Raw genomic sequence first — 18,459 nt, forward strand, 5'->3', positions numbered from 1 at the left:
ACGTTTTACTCTTTTATTAACTGAAATATGAAGGACTCCTATATTACACTCACATTGAAGATTAGTCGGAATTCTTCACCTAACTTTACTCATAAATGAGTTTTAAGCAGGGATGAAATAATCGCAAAAAAAATCAATTTCGCTGGCGAACTTACTTCACCCGCGAAAGAGAGAGGAGGCAAATCACGCAAAAGAAAATCGCTACCGAAATTCTCAAAGAAAATCAATTTGCGGATGATTTTTTGTGACCACTTAAAAATATTTTTTCACTTTGTTCACACACATTGCCCATCTATAAAATGTGACAGGTAATTTTTCGACGCCTGACGTTACACTTGCAAATGTAGTAGTGAAAAAGATGTTCCGCCGAATAATCAAGATGATGATTTTTTTAGATTCCTTTTACCTATCTTTCGTGCGCGAGAGAGGAGAGCCATGCTCCCTCCAGATTTTTTCTCTTGAACGTCCAATGATTTTCTTTTGATGATGATTATTCCATCGCTGGTTTTAAGGAAATAATATGCTGCAAGATTGCAAGATTAAAGATTAATCAAAATCTCACGTTTGTTCAAAATTTATATCAGTGAATTAGTTAGGTTTCGAAAAAAAAAACTGAGTAATTTAGGTCTTAGGATTATGGAGTTATGTTTTTGAGAGTTCCTTTTTTGAATTTTAAACTAAATTCTATCTTTAAATAATTAATTTTATTTGAAAAAATATCAGTAACATAATTGATTTACCATCAATCTTACCAAACAGAGAGACAATTTAAAACAAAAAATCTATAGGCAATTGTAGGCAAAATACCACATTATCTTTATTAGAGATGCACAAAGACAATATATTAGTCTAGTCGTTATTAAATAGTACTACGAAAATAGCGAATGAAATAGATGAATTGCAAAGATTTCTGTTAAATTTTTATATATACTTTTAAAAAAACATCACAACAGCTGACAATGCCGTAAATCAAATATATTTTAGTCAAATATACGCAAGTTTCTTTCTCGTTTTTCCCTGCGCCCTCGAACCTGCTAACCGTTTTAAAACGAATGATTTGAAAATCTCATAATCGCGTGTGTGTGTTGTTTTCAGACAAAAAAAGACATAACTACCCTCCATATGCTAGTGCTAAAACATTTTTGTGTCATGTATGTTTCTCTTAGGGCAGCTGAAATGTATTATAATAATATAAATGAAAGAAGAAAGAGCCTTAGTCGAAACTTAGAACTGAAAATATATAATCACAGATTGTGAGAATGAAAAGAAGAAAAAAAACAACACGCTAGTACAAGCCAATTGCAGTCTTTTGTATTCAATTTATGTTATTACAATACATTTACTTCCTTTTTCTAATTTATGTTTTTTCCAAAGATCTAAAAATTGCTCAGGCTTTTCGTGGAAATTAATCAAGCACATTTTTCGGATTTCTCCCTTCGTCGCAGATGCCAAAGCCTTCCATTTCGATGCCAAATGCGGTCTCCCAGCGGCCGGGGTTCGACGATGAGGATGGAAGCAACGCATCGCCCAAGCATGGAGCGCAAGCGAACCAGCAGCAGCAGCAGCAGGCCCCACAGGGAAAAGGGGCAGCTCCGGCGGATCAGTCCAAAAAGGGACAGCCGGCGAAGCCTGCGGCCAACAACCAAGGGTGGGTGGAATGGTTCTAGCTTTCTTGGAATAATTTATTTATTTATTCTTAATTTTTTTTATCAGGTCTGGTTGGTTTGGAGGAATCTGGAACAAGCTGTCCATGAAGCCAAAAAATCAGATGATTCTTCCAGACGATAAGAACCCAACGGTAAGTTTAAGAAATTGTTAAAATGAAGAGAGAAAATTAAAATTTTCAGACAAAGTCAATAGCAGTGTAAGGATTTATATTTTTTACGTAATTCATTATATTATATTAAAGTTCAGGGGAAATTCTCGTATGTTTGGCAGGTTAAGGCCTCAATCCTCAAAAAAAAAAACCATCCACATTAACGACCCCGGGTCTTTTGTGGTCTCTATTGCAAGTTTCTGCTCGAACCTAGGAGTCCGAAGGCTTGAATGGGGAGAGCACCCAAACCTCTTTCTACTCCAAGGAACCTTCCACCCCAGTGTTTGAACTGACGACCTTTGGATTGCGAGTCCAACCGCCGCCAGCGATTCCACCGGAGTAGGCTTGGTTTGGTGTGTTGTTTGTACTTATGGCATGGAGATGACTCCTACACCTGGAATGACTTAACGGCCTAACAACAACCAAGGCCGGGACCGACATTTTACTTCCTCATCCGATGGAACGTTGGAGCAGATGAGAATCAAGCCCAGAATCATCCGCTTACAAAGCGGACAGCGTAACCATTCGGCCACGCACTGCCACAGTCCTATTTTCATCCAATTTTCAAAATCTCATTATTTAAACAAATTGTTTTGCAAATATTTGTTAGACACTTGCTTTCCACTTCCCATTGAGCTATTTCTTGCTTGATATGGAATGACAACGTTTTTTGGAATCTTGGGGAAATATACCCATTCCCATCACTCTAAGCTGTGGTGCTCGATATTCCGGAGTTCTTTGAAATTTACAAAAACCAAGTACATCAACCAGTAGAGAAGCTTTTTGTCAACATTTCTGTTTAATTTGATTTAATCAAAAGTTATTCTTATTCATGTTCAAGTATTTTACAAAAATATTTCATAAGTCTATTCTAGTCAGACGAGAATGCAGTGGAGCCCACGCAATTTATATTATCGGTCGATTTCTTTTTTCCTTTCAGCGCACTTGTATGTCTGCCAAGTGCTGCTGAAAAAATAGTTTTTTTTTTTTCATAAAAAGTCTCCTGACATCACTGGCTCTCGCTGACATGTTGTGCTAGTGATGTTGGTGGCCGGCCTTTGTTCTTTATTTGCCTTCGCTCCTTGCTCGTTTTTCGTCAGCAGCCGACGAGAATTGACAACTCGTCAGGTTTAACTCGGATCGTTTGGCGATCTTCGACAAAGTTGTTGCTTTTCCCCATCAATTTTAAAGATTTGTTTCCATAAAAACTTAATGGGAGGGTCAAATTTGGAATTTAGCTTAGTGATGGGTCAATCTTTGATTCCAGGGGTAGCATCGAGCCTCTTTTCTATTAAATTTTTAATTAACAAATCAGCAATTCTATGTCAAAACCGTAAATGGATTTTATTTGTATTTTTTTATTTGGCTCAAACTTTGTGGAGGCCTTCCCTAACACCAAAGAAGTCATTTTGTGTTATTGATTCACCCATACAAGTCTCCATAAAATTTTGGCAGCTGTCCATACAAAAATGGTACGAAAATATTCGCAAATCTGTAACTTTTGAATGAGTTTTCTGATCAGTTTGGTGTCGTCGGCAAAGTTGTTGGTATTGTTGAGGACTATATTCCGAAAACATATTTTTGCCGATTTTCAAATCAACTTTTTCACAAAAACTCAATTTCCCAAATTTTCCAATCTTTTTGAAAACAATATTTTTAATTTTACTAACGTTTCAAAAGGGCCAAATATTCAATATTACGCTCTTTTTAAATGGTAGTCTTAATTTAAAAAAATCAAAATGGTGTTTTCGAAAGGATCGGAAAAAAACATTTTAACATAAAAATCGGACCATTAGTTGATACGATATCGACATTACAAAATGGAGGGCACTGGCTGTTCAAACGAAAGTATCATTAGAAAAATTTGATTTTTCTGTTTCTTCAAACCTCTGTATTTTAGCAACCACAGGTCTAATCTTCAATGTCGCTTATTTTTCTGCAACTTTAAAAAAAAAAAATCAGAGATGGTCACTCATGGTCACTATTTTTGAAAATCGCAAAACTGCAAATATTTCGTTAAAATCTAACTTTCGGTGGCTATATCTTGAAAACGGGGCCTTTTATCAAAAAATCTGTAAAGTACTTTTCGATTGCAAAATGAATTCTTCATAAGAATGAGGTCAAAAAACATTTTTGTATCAAATTTTTTTTTCCAAAAATCACTGATTTTTCCAATTTAACTCGGCGGCACAATTTTTGGCCAAACTTCTCTATGGCTCAAAAGTTGCGGGTTTTGTCCCCTAAAACATATAAAAAAATCTAGAAAATCAAAAACTACGGATTTTGGGAAATTGAGTTTTCGTAAAAAAAAAGTTAAATAAAAACCCGATTTAATCCCACCAGGGGTGAGATAGAGCCTTTCTTACTAAAGAATATAACTTCTCTCAATTCACAATATCGACTTGATACAAAAAATCTTATGATGAAGGCAAGGTATTATTAATGATGTGTTTTCTAAAAGAAATTGAAAACGCAATTTTCACCAATCGAATATTTTTAATCGTACAAATTCTTAGCTTCCAATGCGCAAGTGACGACACACACCGCGGTTTTGGTTTTCTAGTTTTGGTACGAGCCCAAAAACCGAACAAAGCAGGTGCAAAGCAAAACCGAGTTAACCGCACAGTGGGAAGCTTGCCATTCAGCGTCTACGAAAGTGAGAGAGTCAGAGATATAAATTTTTACAACCGCACCACTACACACTCAATCGCATTACCTTAGGTAGATAGCCATTGGCGTCGCGAGTATTGAAAACTTTGAAAACGATATAAAGCTTAGAAGCTTCGAAAGCTCCTATTGGAATCCAATGAACTCTGTTAAATAAACTAACGAAATCACGACCAAATGAAGCCTACTTAAAGGCGATTTTAGGAGCACACCGGAAACAAATTGTTTGTACCCGGATGAATGTCCTATGTCAAAAAAGTTTTTGCATAAACATTGGACAGTTATGCAAAAACGGACAGAGCAAAAGAAACCGAAAAGCTACGATATCTTACATGTTGAAGGAAACATCGGTAGACAAGCTACTACGAACAAGTATAAGTCGAGCCGAAACATATGCGCCAGCATTCTCGCGCCAGTATTCGAAGCTCAACTTGACAACTTGGCGACGAAGCGTCGAAAATCGATGCAGTGTGATTTTTTAGCGATTTTTCGGATTAAAATTCATGCTGAATCGACATATTAACGAAGCTGGAAATGACGTCCAGGCTTAAAGTAAAACCTATACCTTTCTTTAGTAAGAAAGGCAAAAAGTAAATCGTTCTAAAAATTGATCGGGATTGCCGATCGATGTCGAATTTGTTTCAGATGCTCACTCATGGTCTGTACTATGAATGTAGGAAGAAATTTTGGATAAAATCAGAAATGAAAAATGTTGGCGAATGTCACCAGGTGGGATTTTACCTTTTTTTAGGGATTTTTTTTCTTATGGTAGGTCAATCAAACGGCTCTAACTCCAGAACCATATTATGAATCTGGATGAAAATTTGGGAGGTTGTAGAGCTCGAAAAATGCAATTTTTGAGATAAATAAAAGATATGAAAATGAAAAATTTTGACCATATTTTCATTTGAAAACTGTGTATTTTCTGGAAAAGTCTGGCCGCATCCGAAAACAGATGGATAATTCGAAATTTGCGCGGCAACTCGCCCAGGTTCAGCACACTAGCTTTCATCTGCATTTGGGAGAATCGAAATCGGATTTATGGGAGCTGAGAACGGCGCGACACAAAATTTTGCAAAATTTTACCACATACGAACATCACTCGACCTCCACGGAATTTATTTTCTCAAAATTCGAGGGTTCGAGATAGACGAGTTCTATCAAGGTGAATCGATAGAGCGTCGAAAATCGATGCAGTGTGATTTTTTAGCGATTTTTCGGATTAAAATTCATGCTGAATCGACATATTAACGAAGCTGGAAATGACGTCCAGGCTTAAAGTAAAACCTATACCTTTCTTTAGTAAGAAAGGCAAAAAGTAAATCGTTCTAAAAATTGATCGGGATTGCCGATCGATGTCGAATTTGTTTCAGATGCTCACTCATGGTCTGTACTATGAATGTAGGAAGAAATTTTGGATAAAATCAGAAATGAAAAATGTTGGCGAATGTCACCAGGTGGGCTTTTACCTTTTTTTAGGGATTTTTTTTCTTATGGTAGGTCAATCAAACGGCTCTAACTCCAGAACCATATTATGAATCTGGATGAAAATTTGGGAGGTTGTAGAGCTCGAAAAATGCAATTTTTGAGATAAATAAAAGATATGAAAATGAAAAATTTTGACCATATTTTCATTTGAAAACTGTGTATTTTCTGGAAAAGTCTGGCCGCATCCGAAAACAGATGGATAATTCGAAATTTGCGCGGCAACTCGCCCAGGTTCAGCACACTAGCTTTCATCTGCATTTGGGAGAATCGAAATCGGATTTATGGGAGCTGAGAACGGCGCGACACAAAATTTTGCAAAATTTTACCACATACGAACATCACTCGACCTCCACGGAATTTATTTTCTCAAAATTCGAGGGTTCGAGATAGACGAGTTCTATCAAGGTGAATCGATAGAGCGTCGAAAATCGATGCAGTGTGATTTTTTAGCGATTTTTCGGATTAAAATTCATGCTGAATCGACATATTAACGAAGCTGGAAATGACGTCCTGGCTTAAAGTAAAACCTATACCTTTCTTTAGTAAGAAAGGCAAAAAGTAAATCGTTCTAAAAATTGATCGGGATTGCCGATCGATGTCGAATTTGTTTCAGATGCTCACTCATGGTCTGTACTATGAATGTAGGAAGAAATTTTGGATAAAATCAGAAATGAAAAATGTTGGCGAATGTCACCAGGTGGGCTTTTACCTTTTTTTAGGGATTTTTTTTTCTTATGGTAGGTCAATCAAACGGCTCTAACTCCAGAACCATATTATGAATCTGGATGAAAATTTGGGAGGTTGTAGAGCTCGAAAAATGCAATTTTTGAGATAAATAAAAGATATGAAAATGAAAAATTTTGACCATATTTTCATTTGAAAACTGTGTATTTTCTGGAAAAGTCTGGCCGCATCCGAAAACAGATGGATAATTCGAAATTTGCGCGGCAACTCGCCCAGGTTCAGCACACTAGCTTTCATCTGCATTTGGGAGAATCGAAATCGGATTTATGGGAGCTGAGAACGGCGCGACACAAAATTTTGCAAAATTTTACCACATACGAACATCACTCGACCTCCACGGAATTTATTTTCTCAAAATTCGAGGGTTCGAGATAGACGAGTTCTATCAAGGTGAATCGATAGAGCGTCGAAAATCGATGCAGTGTGATTTTTTAGCGATTTTTCGGATTAAAATTCATGCTGAATCGACATATTAACGAAGCTGGAAATGACGTCCTGGCTTAAAGTAAAACCTATACCTTTCTTTAGTAAGAAAGGCAAAAAGTAAATCGTTCTAAAAATTGATCGGGATTGCCGATCGATGTCGAATTTGTTTCAGATGCTCACTCATGGTCTGTACTATGAATGTAGGAAGAAATTTTGGATAAAATCAGAAATGAAAAATGTTGGCGAATGTCACCAGGTGGGATTTTACCTTTTTTTAGGGATTTTTTTTTCTTATGGTAGGTCAATCAAACGGCTCTAACTCCAGAACCATATTATGAATCTGGATGAAAATTTGGGAGGTTGTAGAGCTCGAAAAATGCAATTTTTGAGATAAATAAAAGATATGAAAATGAAAAATTTTGACCATATTTTCATTTGAAAACTGTGTATTTTCTGGAAAAGTCTGGCCGCATCCGAAAACAGATGGATAATTCGAAATTTGCGCGGCAACTCGCCCAGGTTCAGCACACTAGCTTTCATCTGCATTTGGGAGAATCGAAATCGGATTTATGGGAGCTGAGAACGGCGCGACACAAAATTTTGCAAAATTTTACCACATACGAACATCACTCGACCTCCACGGAATTTATTTTCTCAAAATTCGAGGGTTCGAGATAGACGAGTTCTATCAAGGTGAATCGATAGAGCGTCGAAAATCGATGCAGTGTGATTTTTTAGCGATTTTTCGGATTAAAATTCATGCTGAATCGACATATTAACGAAGCTGGAAATGACGTCCAGGCTTAAAGTAAAACCTATACCTTTCTTTAGTAAGAAAGGCAAAAAGTAAATCGTTCTAAAAATTGATCGGGATTGCCGATCGATGTCGAATTTGTTTCAGATGCTCACTCATGGTCTGTACTATGAATGTAGGAAGAAATTTTGGATAAAATCAGAAATGAAAAATGTTGGCGAATGTCACCAGGTGGGCTTTTACCTTTTTTTAGGGATTTTTTTTCTTATGGTAGGTCAATCAAACGGCTCTAACTCCAGAACCATATTATGAATCTGGATGAAAATTTGGGAGGTTGTAGAGCTCGAAAAATGCAATTTTTGAGATAAATAAAAGATATGAAAATGAAAAATTTTGACCATATTTTCATTTGAAAACTGTGTATTTTCTGGAAAAGTCTGGCCGCATCCGAAAACAGATGGATAATTCGAAATTTGCGCGGCAACTCGCCCAGGTTCAGCACACTAGCTTTCATCTGCATTTGGGAGAATCGAAATCGGATTTATGGGAGCTGAGAACGGCGCGACACAAAATTTTGCAAAATTTTACCACATACGAACATCACTCGACCTCCACGGAATTTATTTTCTCAAAATTCGAGGGTTCGAGATAGACGAGTTCTATCAAGGTGAATCGATAGAGCGTCGAAAATCGATGCAGTGTGATTTTTTAGCGATTTTTCGGATTAAAATTCATGCTGAATCGACATATTAACGAAGCTGGAAATGACGTCCTGGCTTAAAGTAAAACCTATACCTTTCTTTAGTAAGAAAGGCAAAATCGACAAATTAATTTTCCTTGCACCTACAACTTTGCCGAAGATACCAAATTGATCAAAAAATTCATTCAAAAGTCACAGATTTTCGAATATTTACGTACCATTTTTGTACAGCTGCCAAAATTGTATGGAGACTTATATTGGTGAACTAGAGCGTCCAATTTCCCGTCCCGGGAAAAATTTCCCAGGAATTCTCGGGATTTCCCGAAAAAAAATATTTCCCGGGAACTCCCGAAATTCAAGTGAAAGTATACATTTTCTTAAATTTTTGGAACTATTTTTTTGAAAATGCTCTGAAAAAATAATAAATGAACAAACTCAACATGATTTTGTTCAATTAAATGTATTATTTGGTTTATATATAAGTAATCAGATTATCAGAAATTATGATATCAGAATTATTTCTGATAATATTAAATTCTGAAGCAGCTGGGAATAGATCTTGCTTAATGAGTATTAAATTAATACAATTAGGTAAGCTTTTAAAAGATTGATGTTATTTCATCAACACATAATTAACTCCTTACCTCCAAATTAAAATTAAGATTATTTTACGTTTTTGTTTACCATGATCAAATGAGATGAAAATCGAATTTGTGCAAAAAGGATTAATTTAATTGGTTGAATATCTAGTACTTAAGAAATTACAATTTGAAGTAAAAGAATTATGGAGCACTGGTGCAACTGTGGGTGTTAGAGGGTTAAATGTGAAAAATAGAAGATTTTTTGTGAAATGATGTTAATTTATCGTATAATTTATATCATGTTGCATAATAATACAAAAAATCATTGAAAAATTACTTTCTATTGTTTGTTCTCAAAAAATGCAAAAATATATTCAAAGCTTGCTTCATTTATTTGAAAAAATTGGGTTGTTTAGAGTAAAACCAGCACTAAAAAGCTTTACTCTTTGTTCAAGAGCTGAAACCAGTATTTGTCACGAAAAACATAATTTCTGCATGTTTTTTTTTTACATTTCAATAAACTGGTCACAGAGGCAAGTTCAATATTTCTCATCAAAAAATACCAAAATACATTTTCTTGTAGTTGAATGATTTTTTACATGCAGTCAAGCTGTTAATTGATCTTCACACTTAATTAAACCATTAATGTTGATGTCCTATACAATTTTTTTGCTTAATATTAATGAAAACCAAGATCATAACAATTTCAATAAATTTAAAATTTCCCGGGAATTCCCGAGATTTCCCGGGAAATTGGCTGAAAATTTCCCGTTTCCCGGGAACTTTGTAACCCCGGGAAATTGGACGCTCTAAGGTGGACCAATGACACAAAATATCTCTGAAATCAACCGATTTCGTAAAGAATTGCCCAAATTACTATAAAACGTGCATTTTATGAACCCAACGCATCTCAATCGATTTTTTTACAAACGAGGTCGACGTTTTTCGCTGAAGCTTTCTTCCATCTGCTCCACACTTTTCTCATAGTGCAGCTTTGGAAATTCGTCGTGTATTTTTCACTACAATTTGCGCACTTGACGCTTGATTTGTGCTGCTATAGGTTTTGTTTTCTATTGAGAATTTGGGTTTTAATTGCAGGCCAAGTGCGAATGATGCTGATGATACCTCGTCAGTTGACGCTCAGGCGAGGAACATCCTGGAAGGAGCGTCACTGACTACGTCGGTAGTCCTGTTAGATCATACTTGATCAAGACAGTATAGCTCTGGTTCCTTGCAAGTGTCCTATTTTCTTACCTCCACGTTGGCTTGGTTTTCATGATGACCTAGCTGGTGGCCTGTGGAAACGGATCGTTAACCTTTGACCACCGCGGATCAAAGTCGAGACGGCTAAAAGAAAGGGGCGCGACAATGTGGGAAAGGGAAGTAATTTGTGATTGTAGACGGTATTGTTTTGATTCGCAGTATGTTGAGTCAACTGCTGTGGATGTACCTGAAACATCGCACAACGGGGTTTCTCTTCTTTCCATTTCATCTACCACCTATCTTCTGTTTATTTTGTTTCACTGATTTTCTAACGCGGCTTCTGTTTACTATCCTCCATTTGATTTCGATTTTACTCATTTCATTCTCTTATTTCTCAACGCTTTTTCACTCTATTTTACCAATTGATGCTGCTGTAACATACTTTCTGCTTTCCTTTAATTTGGCAGCGATATCAATTTTGTTTATCATGTGCCTTTTCTTTATTTATCTATTTGAATAATTTTTCATCTGCCCTATAAATTGCCCTAATACAATCTAAGCTTGTTTGTTACCTCTATTTATTAACTATTGTTAATTTCTTACTTCATACATAAATATCTTTCTTTTACTATTGATTCTCCAAATAGTATATTTCTTTCACTGTCCATTGTTTTCAATCTTCACCCTTTTCTTTAAAAACAGTGAGGTTTGAGCCCTTACTCAATTTTTGGAATGATCAAATAACTAACACAAATATTACTATTGTACTTTTGGTAAACTTTTATAACATGCTTAGAACCAAAAATTGTAACAAAACACCGCGACAAAAGAAATAGCAACAAATAAACAGACTCAACAATAGGGAAGATTTCAGAAGAAAACAATACACAGTAAATAACAATAAGTTTTTGAATTTAAACTAAAAATAAAACAGTTTTTGCTTTAATGAAAGTTGATAGGCACACTATAAATGGTTAGGCGCTTATACTTACATCAAACCCTACGTAATGTACCACCCCCGGCCGAGTTAAAATGCGTAACCGGAAAAGAAGGTGTGCATGCCTGGCACGAACACTCAAAGCGTGTTCTAGCGTGCTGCTCGTACTGACTCAGAGCAAGGGTGAGATGTAGGTGTAAGGGCAGTGCGTGTTCGTCGGGAACCTAGTGCATAAGATCGGTCAAGGCCCGTTCTTACACTGAAAATTGCGAATTGCGAATTGCGAATTTGGGTTTTAATTGCATTAAGGACACTATGACTAAAAGGCATTTATTCTTTACCAATTTAGAAAAAAAAAACATAAGTAACATTGGTTTGAGTTTTTTTTTTGGTACCTTATATTTATTTTTAAATTTCAGATTGTGTGGGACCCGGACAAGAAAAAGTGGGTAAACACCGAAGGTGAAGCCGCCGGCGAGGAAGCCTTCAAGCCCCCGCCGAAAATGGCTGACCTCATGCCAACGGGGGCAGCCCAACCGCCACCACAGATGCAGGCACCCGCTCCGGGACCACCAGCTCCGGCTCCAGTCATGGCGATTTCCACCCCCAGTCCCGGATACGTTCCCGGTGGAATGGCTCCGGCTCCCACGATGAACGTGGATCCCGCGGCTTCGTTGCCCACAGGGATGGCGGCAGCCCCACAGGGAGCGGCTCCCAAGGTCGGCGAACCCACCAAGGTTCCCAACCTGCAGTCCAACATGTTCAAGATGCAGAGGAATCGAAGTGAGTTTGGAACGGCTTGCAATGTTGTACAATTTTGGAAATTTATGAAATTGTTTCATTCTCAAGCTCTGAAAAAATCGTACGTTGATGTGTTCAACCCATCCGGGGCGGCCCCGAGCCGGCCAGCGGAATCGATTATGGCGCCACCGGTGCCAACGATGCCCACGCCCCAGGCAGGATTCTTCGTGCCCGGTCCGGCGCCAGCCGGAGGCGCACAGTCCAACGACACTGCGGCAGAGGTGAGTGAATGTTTGCTTTAATTTAGAGGATGTAATTTCAATATCCTTTTGTTTAGGGAGTGCCACAGTTCTACAATCCCAACCAGTACGCGGGAAGTTACCAACAGTAGGGTGGACTCTAGAAAATCGTGAATGTCCGTGGAGTCGAACGTATTACGGCTCCTGTTGTGCAAAGTTTGGCAAACAAATGAAACATTTTTCTTTAAAATAATCAAGTTTGACTCTCGACTTTTGTAAATGATTTGTTTGTATTTTTTTTCTGTTTGTGTATAAATAGCAAAAGTATATCTTTATTTTGCCCGGTTAGCGCTAGCCTAAGTTGTATTATAATTAAGATGTCCCCTTTTGTTTTAGTATTTAGATGAAAATCAAGGCGTATTTGTTTGGAAAATAAAATATCTACAGCACACATTTATTCAATTATCGCGCATGCATCGCAAATCGAACATAAAGTTTGCTCATTTATGTTTCGTTCCAATTGCGGTAGCGTACCGCAAAGGTTTTAGTCAAAAATATAGTTCCGGGGTAGCGACAAAAAAAATAACAAGCGAAAGCACTTTGAAAAAGCTTGCTGGAAGCTGAGAGAAGAGTATAGTGAGGTAATGTGATATGTATTAACCTTTACTTTTATTAGATCTTTATTTTCCCCCCTTTAGAGTTATTTTATTTGTTTTTTTTTTTCGAAAGGGTGCAGAGCTGAGTTTAAATTTAGGATTGAAAAGTATGACTCTATTCATTCGCGTAAAAGACAGACAGAAAAAAAATCTAGGATGAACGTTTGAAACCACTTTTAGATAGCAAACAGGAACAATTCAAGGCACGTGTTTTTTTCTAAAATGAATGAGAAAACGTGCGTGATGTTGGTGAGAGTGTTATCGCTGGAGTGACGATGAAAGGACGTGGCGTCGTGTATATTTCCCATTTAGTGAAATTCACAGTATGCAGTTGAACATTAATAAAGCATCTATTGAATAATCACTTGTTGGTATATTTGATTTAATGCGTAAAGAAATATCACACTTTCCGCGTTTTCGCTTATCATTTTTTTTTTTTTTTTGATTTGGATAAAGCCATTTACATATTCTTTTGACAAAGAACTTTGTGCTGCTCTATTTAAGATGTGGTGCCAATCCAAGAAAAGCCATAACAATAAATTTGACAAAATAAGAAATTAAATTATTTTTAAACATAAAACAAATAAAATTTAAATTTATAAAAATAACAAATTGAAAAATCGAAAAACAAACAAAAGTACTCAATGATTCTCGCTAAAGTGTCATTCAGAAAAATCGAAACACGAAATTTGTATAATTTTCTTCTAAACATTTCTTTAACCTAAAATTTGACATCAAACATGCTCCAAAGTTATCAGATTTTCTGTAATCTATGATGGTGAGTTTTAATTTTTTTAAGCGGTCCAGAAGTTTTGTGTTTGATTTGAGTTTGTAAACATTAGCATTCTTAATGATTGATGATTTCAATGACTTATTTCAAGAAGAAAAATATGAAGAAGAAGAAGCTCAAACCGATGTAGTGGAATTTCATCTTAGGAATTGCCTCGTTCTCTACAGTTATTTTTTAAGGTCCAGAATTTAAGAATTTTGGTTCTATTGATTGTTTTTATTTTTTCAATTTTGAGAATTTATTCTTGAATTTTGAAACTATAAATTTTTTAATTCAGAAATTTCGATTTCACCTCCGTGTACGCACGAGAGCAAGCAGCAGTGAAGTGCTCTGTGCTCTACCGTTTTTTCGAAATTTTTCGCCGTAGTTGATTGTGATTACCCGCGAGTTTGCTTCTCCAGCATGCCAAAGGCCGGCCGTGGCCGTGGCAGTTCGAGTGCGGCCTCGAAAAACCCGCGAAGTTCATCTACCGGCCGTGTGCAAAAAGGTAAACAAACCAACGCCGTGTCGGCCGCCATCGCGCAGGGGAGCGTCAGCGCAGATGGAATCGACAAAAAGTTACCACATCCCGGATATGTTCTGAGATTACCAGTGCGAACCCGTTCCGGTACTTCCGGTGCCATGACCAGTGGCACATCAACATCCGCCAACATCCCCATCAGGAACGAGTTCCAGATGCTGAGCGATGATGAAAACAACAACAGCAACACCGACGGTAGCACTGCCGACGACGATGACGATGACGGGCGTGCACGGAAAAAGTGTCGACGCCAAAAAAGAACAATTGGGTACTAAAGCCCTATGCCAATTTTTATGTACAACGGTAAAAAACACGATTAAAAACCATTTCTGATCACTTTTTTTCATTTTAATGCAAAAAAAATATTGACAAGACAACATTTTTTTCGATGGATCAACTATGGTCCCCTTGGAACGAGCTGTCAAGTAGGAGCTTTTCTGTCAAGAAGGACCGCGAGGTTAATTTTTCAAAATTGATTTAAAAATCCATTTTAAACTCTTTGTGGTCGTACAAAGGGTCATTGTACTCAGGAAAATAAGCTTTATCGCTGTGAACAATAATATCAGCAATCTAAGCTTCATTTTAGGACCCAATTCTCCAAAGGAACGTTGACCACCTGCAATTTTTGTTTTGGACACGTTGGCGGACGATGTTGACGAGTTGCTGGAAGGCCTCGGATATTGTCTGAAAATCGATAAGTCGTCAGTGCAAGTCTACACATTTGACGAAAAGAACTGGAGAAATTGAAGAGTAAAAACTTCAAGTTCTACACATTCGACCCCGTGCAGAAGACAGCCGTTAAGGTCGTCTTGCAGGGGTACCAAGACCGCCCGATCTCCGACCTCAAGAAGGACCTCTCGGGTGCTGGAATAACGCCGCGTGACATAAAAGTCCTCTCGCGGAAGACAACAGTCACAGGTACACACACCTGTTGTTCTTCGACCGCGGCACCGTCAAAATTCAAGACCTGCGGCGAACTAAGGCGTTGGACGGGTTTTGGGCAAACTGGCGGTTCTATTCAAAGAACCCGTCGGACGCAGCACAATGCCACCGTTGCCAGAAATTCGGCCACGGCTCGCGGAACTGCAACCTCCCGCCCGCTGTGTGAAGTGCTATGCATCACACCTCTCTGTGGCGTGTGCACTGCCGTGCAAAGCGGACTTAGGGGACAAGGCAGAGCAAACGAAGGCGCGCATCAAGTGCGCCAACTGTGGAGGTAACCATACCAGCAACTACCGTGGATGCAACGCACGGAAAAACTACCTCAAGTAGCAGGAAAAGAGGAAGAAGAAAGCAGCAGCGTCCCACCCTCCTCAGCGAAGCACGAGCGTAACCGTGCCGGCAGCTGGTCATCGTACGGTTCCAGCGGACAGCTCAGCGTTCCCTCCTGGATGGGGGCGATCGTTTGCCAGCGTGGTCGCTGCCGGTAGCGGCAATGCGGCCCAGCAAGAAGTTACCGGGGAAGATCTCTTTACCCTGCCAGAGTTCTTTGCTCTCGCAGGGGGGATGATGACGCGGTTTCGGACCTGCCGTAACAAGGCGGAGCAATTCCTGGCCCTTGGGGAGCTGATGATCAAGCACATCTATAAAGGATAAAAAACTGTGATCTAGTTTTAAGCTTTCTCTATTTCTATCCCCTTTCCCTTTCAATTTTAGTAAGTTTATTTTTATTTTTTTTTTCTTACTCTTGGTGACACTTTTATTTACAAGCAAAAACTGTTCCAAAATGGATTATGATGTAACACACAGCTGAAAGGAACTCCAAAACTCTGTTATGTACCTCAAAAGCACTTATTGTATCTTGATTATTCACCAATAAAACCGAATTGAATTGAATTGAAATTTCGATTTGTTTTAATTTTTGGAAATTTAAAAATCTGTTTTTACTATTTTTGGATTAAACAACTATACAAATCTTATTATTTAATTTCTGAAACTTTGAATGTTGGAGCTTTCGTTTTTGAATATTTTGATCTCTTTATTTTTTCCTTAAAAATGTTTAAATTTAGAAAAATCTAGCTATCTAAAATCAAAAGGGAAGCCAGATTCTATTACGTCCAATCAAGCTCCTGAAAAGTGCAAAAAATGCCTCACGGCAAGAAAAAGAGGCGGTCCTCAACAGCAGGATCGGCGGATTTGAAGAAGCTAAAGAATGCCGAAGCGCTAGCTGCAAAGCCAGGCAGTTTGAGCAAGAGCTCAAATCTCTGAAGTTGAACGTGATCGAAGTCTACAAGAAGACGAGACACAACAAGGACATAAAGTATCGTGATCAACTGTACCTGGTTCATTTCGATAAAGGAACATCGAAGCCAAATGCTTGAATTGCGGTGGCGACCATTCGACCAAGAATCGAAGCTGCCCAAAACGTGCTGAGTTTCTAAAAAATCGTCAGCAAACGACGACGAGGCACCAACCAAATCGTCGCAAAACACCACCAGCATTCACGGACGTTGATTTTCCTGCTTTTGCGTCACCAGGAGCGGGATCTGTTCGAGTGGTTGAATCAGCGACAAAAAGTTGCAGAGAATACAACACCTCCTGGCTTCAGTCAGCAACCGAGGGAAAACCAACCAGCATCAACGGATGAAGGCAGTAGTGACCTGTTTTCACCACAAGAACTTCTGAACATTTTCATCGAGATGACAACAACACTGCGTGGTTGCAAAACTCGTGTGGAACAAGTGAGAACGCTTGGAGGATTTATCTTAAAATACAGTTCGTAGTTTACTCGTTCTAATGATTCTGAATTAGGTTTTACAGCGTGACGTCACGAGCGCACACGCACACACATTTTTACTGAGACACACGTGCAAAAAATGTAAACAGTGCAGCCAAGCTGTCAAATTTCTAACCTAAAAACCGAGTCGACGTAAAACCTAATATTTCAACGATTTTTATTTTGTTTCAAGTTAGGATTAGTTGTTAAAGTGATTTTTTCTTTTTTACCTAAATGTATTCGATTCAATGCAAAAATGTGAAAAAAAATATTGGCAATAATTTAAAAACACGTTTTAATTTATTTCACAAAAATAAGGAAGCTTAAAATCTAGAAAACTTAAACCTGCTCATCGTAATAAATCTTATTTGAAAACCCAATCACCGTCTGCTTGTGCATACTGTTCAACCCGAGCAAACTCTCCATGTCCTGCATAACTTTGGAGGTCTTCCGCTTCAAATGACTCAAAGTCTGCACCACCTCCTGGTTATCCTCTTTGCTGACCATGGCCACCGTGTCCCCCACCGATTCCTCGAGCGTTTCCAACCCCTCCCGGAATCCGTACAGCTTCTGGAAGACCTCTTTCGCGAGCAGCTTCGAACACTCGAACGTGATACTCTTGTCCAGCAGGTCCTTCAGCTGTTTGACCTTACCCTGGTACGACTCGGTCAGCTGGTCAAACTCCTTGGCCAGGGCGCTGCAACCGTTCAGTCGGTGCAGCATGCCCTGCTCCAGCAACTCCAGCCGCTGCAGTCGAACGGTGTAGTTGGCGATCTGTTTACCGTAATTTTCCATCTCGTTCTCCAGATCTTTCAGCACGGAGTGCTTCGTCTTGGCGAGTTCATCCTGGACCGTGAGCGCAATCAGCTCGTCGGCCATGTCCAGGGATTCCGAGATGAGGGTTTTGGTTTCCTCGTCGATGTCGTCAAAGTCCATGGCGAAGGCACTAGTCCGGAATGTTTTATTCTACTGCCGGGAGAGATCCGCGGAACCAACGATTTGTGTTTTGTTTGAAAGTTTAGTTCGAGCACCGACCGTTTGGCAGCACAGCTGTTCTGTTTCTGCTAACTGGTATAAATATCTGGCGTCCTTTGAACTGTCAACATTACACCACCCCACGACGCTGCCCACCCCATCCCACACGGCGTAAAGAGGCGCCATCGCGAAATCCAAAACAAAACAACACGTGCGTCGCTCGTAGTGGGACGTCTTTCTTGTAGATCTGCAGTTTTAACCAGGAAGGTGCTGTGTCCTATCCCTCGCCTAGACCAGACCAAAATCCATGATAAAGCTGACAGACCAAATCTGTCAGACCAAGACTGTCAGACCAAAGAGCAAAAAGTAAACAATCTTGGTCTTCGACGTAGGTGCACACAAATCAAGAAAAGAAAATTTGAAAAAAGAATTTTATTTATCCAATTCAATGACTGGGTTTGGACTGCAAAATTGAATGGACGTCAGAAAATGATTAAACAGTGCGA

The 18,459-nt window shown here is 38.6% G+C and overlaps 1 protein-coding gene across 4 annotated transcripts in view; it reads left to right on the top strand.

The window, feature by feature from the left end:
* Positions 1 to 13,316, top strand: part of LOC120423258 (protein transport protein Sec16A) — a 50,768-nt gene extending 37,452 nt beyond the window's left edge. For all 4 annotated transcript variants that reach the window (XM_039586988.2, XM_039586989.2, XM_039586991.2 and 1 more), the window contains 5 exons: positions 1,446 to 1,648; positions 1,714 to 1,798; positions 11,736 to 12,099; positions 12,166 to 12,338; positions 12,395 to 13,316. In XM_039586988.2, the coding sequence (XP_039442922.1) occupies positions 1,446 to 1,648; positions 1,714 to 1,798; positions 11,736 to 12,099; positions 12,166 to 12,338; positions 12,395 to 12,448 (879 nt within the window). In that variant the 3' untranslated portion in view covers positions 12,449 to 13,316. The remainder of the gene's footprint in view (positions 1 to 1,445; positions 1,649 to 1,713; positions 1,799 to 11,735; positions 12,100 to 12,165; positions 12,339 to 12,394) is intronic.
* Positions 13,317 to 18,459: the final 5,143 nt, after the last annotated feature.

Source organism: Culex pipiens, chromosome 2, assembly GCF_016801865.2.
Source record: "Culex pipiens pallens isolate TS chromosome 2, TS_CPP_V2, whole genome shotgun sequence".
NCBI classification, from domain to species: domain Eukaryota; kingdom Metazoa; phylum Arthropoda; class Insecta; order Diptera; family Culicidae; genus Culex; species Culex pipiens.